The sequence below is a fragment of the Oncorhynchus masou genome, chromosome 27 (genome assembly GCF_036934945.1).
Source record: "Oncorhynchus masou masou isolate Uvic2021 chromosome 27, UVic_Omas_1.1, whole genome shotgun sequence".
Lineage (NCBI taxonomy): Eukaryota > Metazoa > Chordata > Actinopteri > Salmoniformes > Salmonidae > Oncorhynchus > Oncorhynchus masou.
In genome coordinates this window covers 38,026,392-38,040,738 of record NC_088238.1, presented here as the reverse complement: position 1 = coordinate 38,040,738, position 14,347 = coordinate 38,026,392, and the positions used below count along the sequence as shown (strand labels likewise).

The 14,347-nt window shown below is 41.3% G+C and overlaps 1 protein-coding gene across 5 annotated transcripts in view; it reads left to right on the top strand.

Annotated features, from left to right (window-relative positions):
* Positions 1-983: 983 nt before the first annotated feature.
* The window catches only part of si:ch211-200p22.4 (phosphatidylinositol-binding clathrin assembly protein), a 53,497-nt gene continuing 40,133 nt past the window's right edge, over positions 984-14,347 (top strand). For all 5 annotated transcript variants that reach the window (XM_064940124.1, XM_064940121.1, XM_064940123.1 and 2 more), the window contains exon 1: positions 984-2,233. In XM_064940124.1, coding sequence (XP_064796196.1) covers positions 2,104-2,233 — 130 coding nt within the window. In that variant the 5' untranslated portion in view covers positions 984-2,103. The remainder of the gene's footprint in view (positions 2,234-14,347) is intronic.

Genomic DNA, 14,347 nt, shown 5'->3' with positions numbered 1-14,347 from the left:
ATGTTCTACAAATATTTACACATTAAGTATGCTGAAAATAAACGCAGTTGACAGTGAGAGGGACATTTATTTTTTTTGCTTAGTTTATAAAGGGCAGCAGCCTCTAAGGTGCAGGGTTGAGTCACCGGGTGGTAGCCAGCTAGTGATTGCTATTTAACAGTCTGATGGCCTTGAGATAAACACCGTTTTTCAGTCTCTAGGTCCCAGCTTTAATGCATCTGTATTGACCTCGCATTCTGGATGATAACGGGGTGAACAGGAAGTGGCTCTGGTGGTTGATGATCTTTTCGGCCTTCTTATGACTGTGCTGTAGGTGTCATGGAGGGCAGGTAGTTTGTCCCCGGTGATGCGTTGTGCATACCGCACCACCCCTTCGCGTTTGAGGGCGGAGCAGTTCCCGAACCAGGCTGTAATACAGCCCGACAGGATGCTCCCAATTGTGCATCAGTAAAAGTTTGTCAAGGTTTTGGGTAACTGAATGCTTTTACTGATGGCACGTTTCAGGCAGGCTGATAAAAATGCAAATGTTTCTCACGATTTTAAAGCATCGGATGTGCCACATTTGGAGCTCAAGAGTCACTCAAGGACACAGTCTGAGAAATAATTTAGACTTTACATTTGTAAAGATGACTATGCAAAAATGATATTTACAGCGCATATATTACCTTGAATGAAAGTCAGATTTTGATTTGGTAAAAACACAATTAAAAAAAAGTCCAATAGAGGTAATTTCTGTATTTGTCTCAGACATTTCACAACTATCGCCACATTTCCACCTTAAATTTAAGACACATTTGGTGAGCTCGTTTTGCATGGCCCGGTGCCCCGGTTATCTGGAGATCCCTTTCAAGGACCAATGAAATTAGGCTTCTCGAACGTGTAAAGGCCTCTCAGCAGCTGGGGCACCGGGCCAAGCAAAATGAATTCGCCCACTCTAAAAGTCCATCCAATCAACTATTTCTCAGATCAGCTGATTCCTAAACTGCCATTTTGTCTGCCGGACATAGGCAGAGAGAGAAGCCAAGCAACAGCAACTACACATCAAATAACTGGAATAACGAAAAAGCAGACGATGTGAATTGGCTGTCAAGTCCCATCGGTAAACGTTGATTTGGGGTTTGAAAGGAAATTGGATCGAATTTTATGGATATATCAGACTAATTACGTAAAACAAAGGAGTGTTTCACTCCTGGCACGAAACTCTAAGGACGCGAGTTGAGAAAGAACCCCGAACCCGTCAGATAGCTAGCTTTTAGCAGTAGTGTTTAGTAGGAAGGCTAGCCAGCGGTCTTCTGTTTTGTCTCTCTTGGTTTTTCGTCCTCGCTCAAGACAAATTGGCAAGTTTGGCAGTTTAATGTTGGTTCCCCTTCCTCGTTATGTGTCGCTCGAAACCAAGGGACTGCTCTGTTCAATGTAGCCCGAACACACAAAACGTTAGTGGAAGTTGAAGTCAAGAACTCGGAAGAAGGATTTGGTGTTAACTAACGTTAGATAGCTAGCTCGCTATTAACAGTTATCTAGCAAACTTAGCTGAACTTTGATTTGAATTCCGGGCAGGCAGTGGACTGTGCTTTGTCTCGCCAATTGAACGTTGGCATATAGGCTGCTCGTAAGCTAGTTATGTTTATTTGTAGCCATCGAGCAAACATTAATGTTTACAAATTGCACAGTGGGACTCTATCCTGGATCGAATGCTCCAACGGAAATACAAGTTAACACAAGCTAGCCCATATTTGTTAGCTAGTTTTATTATACAGAATATATACCTTGCTAATTATATAGTTAACTGCTCACTGATTTGCCATTTCAAGAGGACCGGGGCAGATAAAGCTAGTTTAAAATTATTATTGTGCGCTGGATTTGAACTACTTTAGGTAACGCTAGCTAGCTAACACACATTGCAACAAATACATTTTTCAACGACAATGGACGAGACGTCATAACACTTTTTGTTGTCAAGGAACCGATTGACGTGGCCTGAAACCGTCACACACTTGCCGTCACTGGTGTTACGTGCATCAGCTAATATCCAATCATTGGACCGTGTGTGTGTTGATCATCTAGCTAATTATTGTGGGGTTTGTAGCGAAACATTGAAACACAATGTCAGGACAGTCTATAACGGATCGGATCGCCGCGGCACAGCACAGCATGACCGGGTCGGCTATTAGCAAAGCCGTGTGCAAGGCCTCGACGCACGAAGTTAGCGGTCCCAAGAAGAAACACCTTGATTGTGAGTATCGTGTGTGTGGGTGGTGTGTCTGCATGCATGCGCGCGTGTGTGTCTGTATGTTTCTGTGTGTGATCTTTGATCAGAAGCAGACATGCCAATAATGTAGCTAGCTCGCTACATTGTTGCATTCCATCATAGTGTAGCTGTTTCCCTAGCTATAATTCACTGTAGCAAGCAGACAGGCAGACACTATCTTAACTGACATTTGGCAATGCATTTCTGCGGATGATTACGGTGCATCCCCTACTGTCCATGTCTGGACAGTACACACTGGTCATTAATTTTATTAGCGTGGTGGTGGCTTGTACTGGTCTTCCTTGTTGTCTTTGCCATTCATTCCTGGTCATAACATTTTAAAATGTGTGTCTTATCTAGGGCGACTTACAGGAGCAGTTAGGGTTAATGCCTTACTCAAGTGCACATGGACAGATTTTTCACCTAGTCTGTTCGGGGGTTTGAACCAACAACCTTTCGGTTACCGGCCCAAAACCTTAACTGCTAGGCTACCTGCCGTATGATGGAATATGTTTCTTGTTTCATCTGCCTTTCTTTCTGCAAATCCAATTTCCTTCTGGAACAAAGTTTAATTTGAACGTGAGGTCTAGTCGTGTTCCAGGCTATTGGGTCATTATTTGTGCTGTAATGTCACCACTGTCTATGTGAAGACACTAAAGGTCATTGAGGAAGCAGGATCAATGAAAGCGAAGTTCAAGTATAAAAAGATAGTTGTTACAGGACGAAGATACTTCTTCTTTGCAGCTGTTAGAATGCTAAGGATTGCTTTATAGTGTTGTTGTAACTGGTGTCCCCACAATAATCTGCTATAGCAATACCAGATCTCGCTCTGTTAAAATGCTTAGAAAAACTTTAGACTGCTATTGAATGCTTAGTACAATGCTAGACTGGTGTTGTATAATAACTGTCTCCACTTTGCTGTCAAAATTGTTTAGCAAGCTGTAGCTAGGCTATATTACATTGTATCATAACTGTAGTATCGTAACTGGTGTCCCCACACTTTTCACTTGCAGGCAGAAGCCATATCATCATCCTAACCTGAAATACACGCCATTGTTAATAATTAATTGTGTTTTGAAGTCATTTCCTAGAGAGAGGGTTGGCACAATTACCATATAACTGTTTAACTGACAGTTGTGAATGAAGACAGTCACGGAAATAAAATAACCCTCATTACCCCGAAACTCTTTTGTTGTTGGTGTGTGTGGTAAACACAGCTGGCTGAAGACAGTGTGGCCGGGAATTTGTGTTGTTGAGTCAATTTCTGCGGTAATATGGAATGTTCTGGCCGTTTTCTTTTTTTTTATTTTTTACCTGAAAATCGTTATCCAGATCATGTTACGAACTAAGGATGCACATTCCGGTCAGTTTTCCTGCCGACTAACCAACCCTCATATTAACTGGTCAACAAACGGTCACATTTCTTTCAAGCAATAATATGGGATGACGACAAAGAATACCAGACGGAGGCACTTTCCATTCAGCACCACAGAGCTCCGCTGACTATACCAATTTCGTATGAGCTTTGGCTCTGCATTTGAGGTGCTGTCCATTCAGAGCTGATGAATCCAGGCGCAGCATTGCATTCGCTGATATCGGCATTTGAAGTCGGCCTTGTTGCAACTTCATAACTTATATTTAGAGCAGGGATCATCAACTAGATTCAGCTGTGGGCATTTATTTTTTTCATTTTTTTTTTTCTTAAGTCGATAGTCAGGGGGCTGGAACATAATTAGAAATACTTTGTAGACTTCAAATTGACCTGCAAGAAGCCAAGACAGAATATTTGACTAAAACATAATAATTTCAAACCTTGCTTAAATTCGTATACAATCACATAGATGGGTTAGCTGACAATGTCACAAAAAACAATGTGCTTGATTCCTTGGGGCAGAAGTCAGTGTGTTGTGATTCTGGATGGCCAGATTACAAGCAAGAAGGACAAGAAAATGTGATGTACGGAATAGAAGTTGACCGATTTTATGATTTCTCAACGTCGATACCAATTATTGGAGGACCAAAAAAGCAGATACCGATTAATCAACCTTTTTTGTGTGTTTTTTTGTAATAATGACAAATACAACAATACTGAATGAACACTTATTTTAACTTAATGTAATACATAAAATCTATTTAGCCTCAAGTAAATAATGAAACATGTTCAATTTGGTTTAAATTATGCAAAAACAGTGTTAGAAGAAAGTGAAAGTGCAATATGTGCTTTGTAAGAAAGCTAACGTTTCAGTTCCTTGCTCAGAACATGAGAACATATGAAAGCTGGTGGTTGCCTTTAACATGTCTTCAATATTCCCAGGTAAGAAGTTTTAGGTTGTAGTTATTATAGGAATTATAGGACTATTTCCCTCTATACCCTTTGTATTTCATTAACCTTTGACTATTGGATGTTCTCATAGGCACTTCAGTATTGCCAGTGTAACAGTATAGCTTCCGTCCCTCTCCTCGCTCCTCCCTGGGCTTGAACCAGCAACACAACGACAACAGCCACCATAGAAGCAGCGTTACCCATGCAGAGCAAGGGGAACAACTACTAGAATGCTCAGAGCGAGTGACGTTTGAAACGCTATTAGCGCATGCTAACTAGCTAGACATTTCACTTCGGTTACACCAGCCTCATCTCGGGAGTTGATAGGCTTGAAGTCATAAACAGCGCAATGCTTGATGCACATTGAAGAGCTGCTGGCAAAACGCACAAAAGTGCTGTTTGAATTAATGTTTTCTCGCCTGCTTCTGCCTACCACCGCTCAGTCAGATACTTAGATACTTGTATGCTCAGTCAAATTATATGCAACACAGGACACGCTAGATAATATCTAGTAATATCATCAACCATGTCTAGTTAATTAAAACCTCTTAGAGATCGGGCTACTTTTTTCAACATTCTGTTAAAAATCCCGCATCATTTCAACGTCCTGCTACTCATGCCAGGAATATAGTATATGCATATGATTAGTATGTGTGCATAGAAAACACTCTGAAGTTTCTAGAACTGGTTCAATGGTGTCTGTGACTATAACAGAACGAGTTCCGTGGGCAATATCGCCAGAAAACCTGGTCACTAAATCGACGGAGAAAAAATCAATCCGCCAGTGTATGTATTGTCTATTGGAAGGAAAAATACTTAAGAGTGAGAATACAGTTCCTATAGCTTCCACACGATGTCGCCAGTGTTGTGATTTCGATTCAACTAAATCCTTGGTCATCTGAGTAATAGCCACATCCGGTTGTCAAGTCCACAGCTGTAAACCAATGGAACCGGAAAAGTTAGTTACGTTACCCAAACTCGTGCTTATTGAATACAGATCGCTCCGTGATCAATTTGATCGTTTATTAACGTTTAGTAATACCTAAAGTTGGATTACAGAAGTAGTTTGAAGTGTTTTGTCAAAGTTTATAGGCAACTTTTTGAATTTTAAAAAATAACGTTGCGTTTAAAAAATGTGTTTTTACTGGATCTGACAGTGTTCATAAATTGAAATTTTGGGTACACAAGGACCGATTTAATCGAAAAAAGACCCAATTGTGATGTTTATGGGACATATAGGAGTGCCAACAAAGAATCTCGTCAAAGGTAATGAATGTTTTATATTTTATTTCTGCGTTTTGTGTAGCGCCGGCTACGCTAATTCCTTTGTTTACGTCCCTTCTGGTATTTCGGTGTGTTGCCTGCTATCAGATAATAGCTACTCATGCTTTCGCCGAAAAGCATTTTACAAATCTGACTCATTGGCTTGATTCACAGCGAGTGTAGCTTGGATTGACTACCCTGCATGTGAATTTTAATGAACGTTTGAGTTTTAACGAGTGCTATTAGCATTTGGCGTAGCGCATTAATTGTTGGCAGGGGGTGCGGTTGCGTCCCGGGTGGGCCAGAGAGGTTAACTAGTGATTATGATTGATTGTTTTTTTACAAGATAAGTTTAATGCTAGCTAGCAACTTACCTTGGCTTACTGCATTTGCGTAACAGGCAGTCTCCATGTGGAGTGCAACGAGAGAGGCAGGTTGTTAATGCGTTGGACTAGTTACCTGTAAGGTTGCAAGATTGGATCCCCGAGCTGACAATGTGAAAATCTGTCATTCTGCCCCTGAACGAGACAGTTAACCTGTTGAAACTCCCCATCCCGGATCCGGGATCGTGACTAAAGCCTCAGGCTCATTAGCATAACGCAACGTTAACGATTTCTGAAAATCGCAAATAAAATGAAAATAATGCGCCTGCTCTCAAGCTTAGCCTTTTCTTAACAACACTGTCATCTCAGATTTTCAAAATATGCTTTTGAACCATAGAAATTGACTAATTTGTGTAAGAGTATGCTAAGCTAGCTTAGCATTTTGAGTAGCATTTAGCACGCAACATTTTCACAAAAACCAGATAACCAAATAAATAAAATCATTTACCTTTGATGAGCTTCCGATGTTTTCAATGAGGAGACTCTCAGTTACATACCAAATGCGCAGTTTTTCCTGAAAGCGTCTGTGTAGGAGAAATCGCTCCGTTTTGTACATCGCATTTGGCTACCGAAACGAACCGAAAATTCAGTCACCTACAATGTCAAACTTTTTCCGAATTAACTCCATAATATCGACCAAAACATGGCAAACGTTGTTTGGAATCAATCCTCAAGGTGTTTTTTCACAGATCTCTTCATTGATATATCGTTCGTGGAAGCCTGCATTCTTCTATAAATTCCATGGAAAAATACTTGCAGCTGACTTTTGCGCACCAATTTCGGCGCAGGACACCGGGCGGACACCTGGTAAATGTGGTCTCTTATGGTCAATCTTCCAATGATATGCCTACAAATACGTCACAATGCTGCAGACACCTTGGGAAAACGACAGAAAGGGCAGACTTACTCCTCTCGCATTCACAGCCATATAAGGAGACAATGGAAAACAGAGCCTCAAAAATCCTGCTCATTTCCTGGATGCCGTCTCATCTTGGTTTTGCCTGAAGCTCACGTTCTAGGGCACGCACAGAAAATATCTTTGTAGTTCTGGACACGTCAGAGTGTTTTCTTTCGAAAGCTATCAATTATATGCAGTCAAGCATCTTTTTGTGACAAAATATCTTGTTTAAAACGGGAACGTTTTTCATCCAAAAATGAAATAGCGCCCCCATAGCATCAAGAGGTTAACCCACCGTTCCTCAGCCGTCATTGAAAATAACAATGTGTTCTTAACTGACTTGCCTAGTTAACTCTTGTAACTATGGAAAAATGGCTACCTCTGTCTTTTGCGCGAGAAATACACAAAGAGCCATCAGGTGGACACTGACGCAATGTTGTTGCTCAGGCTCATTTTTCAAAAATAAAAGCCTGAGACTGTCTTGTGATACTCGACACATTTAAGTAAGCCATAGAAAAAGGAATCTCGTTGATATCCCATTCACTGCTCAATAGGGAAGCATAGGAAGAGACTCTTATTTAGAAACCGCTGTGTTCCTGATTGGATTTTTCTCATTCTTTTGCCTGCAATATCAGTTCTGTTATACTCACAGACAATCTCTTTACAGTTTTGGAAACTTTTGAGTGTTTTCTATCCTAAGCTGTCAATTATATGCATATTCTATTTTCTGGTCCTGAAAAATAGCCTGTTTTACTTTGGGAACGTTATTCCCACCCCACCTTCTGTCAACCAAGCATGTAAATGCGGAGCTATACGGAGCCCTCCGCTTTGTTATAAAATTTGGGAAGCACGCGGCGATGTACGGAGCTCGAATTAACCTCCGGCGACTCTGCAATTGCGTTAAACCCTCCGTCTGGAGCCTCCGGAAAGCATTCCCGGAGCAAGCATAAATGGGTTTTAGGCGATTTCATGAGCATGTTGTCTAGACTGATGGCAGACACCACAAATAAACTGTTGAGTAGGGTCTAAGCTACAACATGCAAAAGTTTAAGTGTTTTTAGATATAAAGGTTAAAGAATTTTTATAAAATGTTTTCCAGAAAGCTTCTAAACGATATACATTTATATTTTTCAGTGATAACTACATGGATGTCTCATGGTGTGGTGGGGTATGCAAAATGGATCAACTTTGAGCACCTATCTTTTTAATGATTTGGCATTAGTCCAAAAAGTCACTGCGTACTTCTACAATGGGCAAATACTTTATATATAGTGTGTGGACACCCCTTCAAATTAGTGGATTCATCCATACCAGTTGCTGACAGGTATATAAAATCAAGCACACAGCCATGCAATCTCCATAAATCAACATTGGCAGTGGAATGGAGCTCTCCATGACTTTCAATGTGGCACCGTCATAGGTTGCCACCTTTCTAACAAGTCATTGGGTCAAATTTCTGCCCTGCTAGAGCTGCCCCTGTCAACTTTAAATGCTTTTATTGTGGAGTGGAAACATCTAGGCGCAACAACGGCTCAGCTGTGAAGTTGTAGGCCACACTAGCTCACTGAACAGGACTGCAAGTTGCTGAAGCGCCTAAAAATGGTCTGTTCTTGTTGCAACACTCATTCCTGAGTTCCAAACGGCATCTGGAAGCAATGTGGAAACACGTTCCTTGAAAAATGTCGCCGACAGATAGGGCAGCCGTGCTTCTAGCTCCTAGGCAACTTTGCAGTATTTTTGATTGAACTGATTCGAGGCTAATTCAAAACACCGCCTGCGGAGAAGATGTATTCGAAGTGGACTTCTATTCTGACTCAGGAGGCGCGCACACTACCAACCGCTTCCAAGTAATATGAGTATATTACTCGCTAATGTTCAGTGAATGTAACGTACTCTGTCTCACGGAAACATGGCACTCTCGGGATATACTGTCTGACTCTGTACAGCCAGTTGGTCTCTCAGTTCATCGAGCAGACAGGACTAAATATCTCTCTGGGAAGAAGGGCCGAGGTCTATGTTTCATGATTAACGGTGTGGTGTGATTGTGATAACATACAGGAACTCAAGTCCTTTTGGTCACCCGACCTAGAATACTTCACCTTCACATGCTGACCGCATTACCTCCCTTGAGAATTATCTTCTGTCATCATCACATCCGTATCTATTGCCACTCAAGCCAATACCACGACGGCCCTCAAAGAACTTCACTGGACTTTATGTAAAGTGGAAACCACATATCCTGAGGCTGCATTTATTGTCGCTGGGGATTTTTTATTTTTGTTGTTGTTGAGGAAAACGCTACGTAAGTTCTACTAACACATTGACTGTAGTACTCGTGCAGGGTATACACTCGACTACTGCTATTCTCTCTTCCGGAATGCCTACGGCAAGGCCCTCCTCCTTCGGCAAATCTGACTACAATTCCATTTTGCTCCTCCCTTCCTATAGGCAGACCGGTTACTTCCTGTTTGAGTTTCTAAGGTCTATTCAACGCTGGTCTGACCAATCGAAATCCATCTTCAAGATTGTTTTGATCACGTGGACTGGGATATGTTCCGGGTAGCCTCTATGAATAACATTGCCGAATATACTGATACGGTGACTGAGTTTATCAGGAAGTGTATAGGAGATGTTGTTCCCAGTGTGACTAACACCTACCCTAAACACAAACCGTGGATAGATGGCAGTATTCGCGCAAAAATGAAACCGTGAATCACTGCATTTAACCATGACGAGGTGACTGGGAATATGGCAGAGCACAAACAGTGTAGTTATTCCCACCGCAAAGCAATAAAATGGGCATAACGTCAGTATCGAGACAAAGTGGAGTCGCTATTCAATTGTCATTTATTTTTTATTTGCACATCAATTTGCCGTTCATGTAGGTAGACTTGGATGATGACATGTACCAGATGCCACACCCATCTAGCTTTGACTCGTCTCCCCCTTATCTGGCTTCCAAACGCAAAAGAGCCATGGAAGCTAATCTCGTTTTAATAAATTATTTCCTGGCTTGATAAAAGGCTGTTTTTATCACTTATTTGCTCTAATTTGTCAATGGGGCTAAGTTGGGCCACTAACATCTTACTGTGGACGGATACAAGATGTGGAACATTCCTTTAACAACCTACCTTTTTGCTCCTTGCTAAGACAAGCAAGGTGAACGAGTCTTCCGTTGCCTATTCAACACCCCCCTCCCTGCAGCGGCAACACACATTAGAAATAGAATGAATAGAACGTGCATGGGACCTCTAACCCTGGCACTTTGTACCCGTAAGTTTACCAATCAATCTCAATGGCTGCCTGTTGTAATGCAGTAATTTCCATGGTAACTTGAATGAGCCTTCTAAATTATGTTAAAGGTCCAATGCAGCTGTTTTCATCTCAATATCAAATAATTTCCGGTTAACAATTTAAGGGCGAGTTTGTAAATTCACTCTGGCCATCTACTCTGATTTCAGGGCACTCTAGTCTGAGTGAGCACAGAATAGCTGATGAATTTACAAATGCTCGGTAAACGTTGGCAAAAAAATAATTGTTGCCAGCATCACAGTTAGTCACCGATGCTCTGGATAACAAGAAAACAGCCTAACCAGCTCTACTAGGGTGTGTAAAATGGTCAGTGAGGTGTTCTCTGATTTGTTTGGAACTAACTAGCCAACATTAGCCAGTTAGCTTGGGCGCTTGACTGCCGTTGTGAGGTCAGAATGATCCGATCAACACTACTCCTTGGCCAGTGTCCAGTGTGCGCTCTGAATGCTCCGAATTTACGAACTGACAATCTGCAACAATCTGAATTGACAAAGGCCCAGAGGACAGTCTGAGGGCACTCTAGCGCTCCAGATTGAATTGACGAACACACCCTAAATACCTTACTATGATTTGTTTTCAATTAAAATGGTCAAATATAAACATATAGCTTCTTAGCCAAGGGCAATTTGTCAAGCAATAATTTTTTTCTAATCAAATGGTTATTACAGTGACCGTGGTCATTTGGCTGGCCAATAAGTCACCCCAAAATGTCCTTCACTATCATAGCCCTGCCAAGAGAGGATGCTGTGTAGGCCTAGATTGTTTATTTTCAGGGTTCTAACTTGAACTGGTATGATGTTAGTGTTTCGTGACAGATGTATGTAGGTATATTCAGATTAAAGAGGGTTCTAACAGGGACACCTTGGCGCCGTATCTATTTATATATGTACATAAACTTTTCAATTTACATTAGCAACGGACTTTCATGTGCCGAGAGTTTGGGTATTTGGCAACGGAGTTTCTTGCTCTGCGGTTTAAAATGTGACATTAGCCAGTGGCTAAGCCTGCGTACAACAATCCGATTGAACTATGCAAGCAACTTTTCATTTGAACTATATTACATTCTTGAATAATGCAACCCAAAACCACATTACGCTCTTGAATAATGCAGCAATTCACACGCATGTGTTTTTTCTTCCGTACACTAAAGGCCATTTACTACTAGCTCACCTTAGCCTATCAAATTAACTATTTTGCTACCCCTCATACGAATATTAAAGTTCAGTCAGTCTACCTTACAACATTGGAACAAACCAAGCTTCAATTTGATTAATATCATGCAAATCGGGACATGTGGTAAAAGCTCATTGGGACAGAAAACGTGGGTAATTCACTGCGAGTTGACATCAGCCAGCCATAGTGCACAGCTGACATATTTTTTTTCATAAAGATACGATGATCATTTCAGAATGTAATAGGCTGTGAACATTTAAAGCAAGTCTGAAATATAAGGAAAATGTCTACATTTTAGCTGTTTCAAAAACATTGCTCTGCTAGTTTTACTGTAGGAGTGTTGGGCTCAATGACACACTTCTGTTTACACTGCCCTGCTCGGAGGGGGGGGCGGACTCGGAAGGCTTGCCCGTGACCTCCGGAGGTGATGAATTTACATTACAGTAGTGTCTCTGGAGAATCGATAACTCTCGAATCTCGTCAATGTAAAAAGAGCCTGAGTGCAGGCCTTGGTCGTAGACTGCCCTTTTGCAAAACATGACCAGATACCTGTGCATTCCCTTTGAAAAGAAGTGTAAATACCTCTCGAGTTGAATTCCTCTATTTGTATGTTTTCAGGGAGCGAGATGCCTTGACATTATCAACCTGTTTGTTTTCAGACCGGTGTCTGCTACTGCCGCTGCATAAACAGCCCGGCTTGCATGAGGCCTTTTTTGTGATATTTGTTGGCAAAATGCTTGGTTTGTTTGTTTGCTACAATTCTGATATTTTGCATGGCAGTATGCAATGATTTTGTCCAATTGATTGTGAAAATGCACTGACGAGGGAAGAAGTTTGTTGACATGTGGCTTGATTGAAACATATTATGCGGTAAATGTGCGATGATTGGTTGAAATTGCGAGCCCTCTTTTTGTACTGTGGCAATAATACTGTAATGATTTGACTGTTTTATGCGTAAATAGTGCAGTGATTAGTCAAATTTGCAAGCCCTCGCATAGCCCAATTTTATGTCTCATTGCATGTGACTTATGACTACCTGACATGCTGCCAGAATAGCCCTTCTCACCCATGACAAATGACACCATATTCCTTATATGAGCCTTTGTTAAAAGTAGTGGACTATAAAGGTAATAGGAGGCCATTTTGGATGCAGCTCCAGTCTAGCCTGAGTCCACTACTAATGCAGCTTGACCATAGAAACGGGCTGCGTAGAAGTGTGTGTGTTGTGTGTGTGTCTCTTCAATGAGGTCTTTTGTGTGTCTAGCACCTTATCAGAAATGATAACGGGCAGTTAACCCGCTGTTCCTAGGCCGTCATTGAAAATAAGAATTTGCTCTTAACTGACTTGCCTGGTAAAATAAAAAAAATAAAAAAGTAGGGGGGGCATCTTGAGTGTCCCTTTCTCCATTGATAATGTGTGTGTTGCTATTGCGACACTTTGTTAAAGGACAGAAGTGCAACATTGGTTAATGTGGCTGATGCTTTAAAACGCATTTAACTTTTTGTTTTACTTTTATTCATTTTTTTACATTTGTTTTATGGATTTGAGATGTGAACTATTGTGATTATTTTTTAAATATATATATATTTTTGCAGTGGTGACTCAATGCCTGCAGAATCACTGTCCTAACCATAACCTGTATGTGAGCCAGAACAAGGTTCATTGTGGAGCCAGCTAGGTTTTTAGCAAGCAGCCAAGTGCCGGGCCCTAAAGACAGTGGAAAACGCTTTCAAACACAGGTCGGAAAAGGATACGGCTCTTTAGTAGTCCAAGTGTGTATAACGTGTGTATGTGTTTCTTTGTAGTGGACTCCTGACTAACTGTCTAGGAGCTGTGTGGAACATTTCAGTGCTCCTGTCCTCTACACGTGTTCACGTTAGGGTATTTTTAGCCTGGCTCCCAGGGTCCTTTGGCCGTGTCTGTGTCTGTCGGCTTGTTGTGTTCCTTTTAGACTACATTCCTCCCCCTCCCCTGGCTCTCTCTCACTGTTCTCTACAGTCGTAGAGAGTGGAAGGAGTAAGGCTGGGCGATTTTTATTTTATTTTTTATATCAAATTCATTTGATAAAAAAAAAATAATCTAAATGCCTATATCGCAGAACTTTTTTTAGTTTGTGCGTTTATGTCCGCTTGTTCTCATGTTGTATTTTTGGTCTCGTTTCTTTCGTTTCTCTGTGCTGTGTGCACCTTCCCATTTACACCAGAGATCTGTATATTATGTCCTCGCCTTAACAATGGGAGTCGTACCCAAAGGCGGAAAGGCAGGCGACAAGCTTAGATCCAAAATAAGCCCATAGAAATGCATTGGCTTTTTTTTGGATAGATGTTAGCAAGTGCTTTGCCTCTTCCTCTATGGTTTACAGACACACCAAGACCTTTTCCACAGATATAATGAGACTGATATTTCACTTGATGCATAAATGTGAAGCATCCGTTTGGCGTTTCCTCTCACTACCATACTTGGTAGTGAGAAGAAGCCCAGTGGCCGGCAGTGGGGGAAGATGGAGTGAGATGGATCTTTGGCCGACATTCTGCACATTTTCTCATCAATGAAACATTGAACTCCATAAAGTTTTCTGTTTCCAAAACTAGAATCTGTAACAGAGTGCACTGAATTTGGTGGAATTTCCATAATTATTTATAGAGATTACTTTGTTTAGGACGAGTGCACAAGGTAGTGGGCGTTTTCCTAATGAATAACTTTATGCACAAATTGTCCTCGTCGTCTTCTTGGCGGTTGCTAGCTA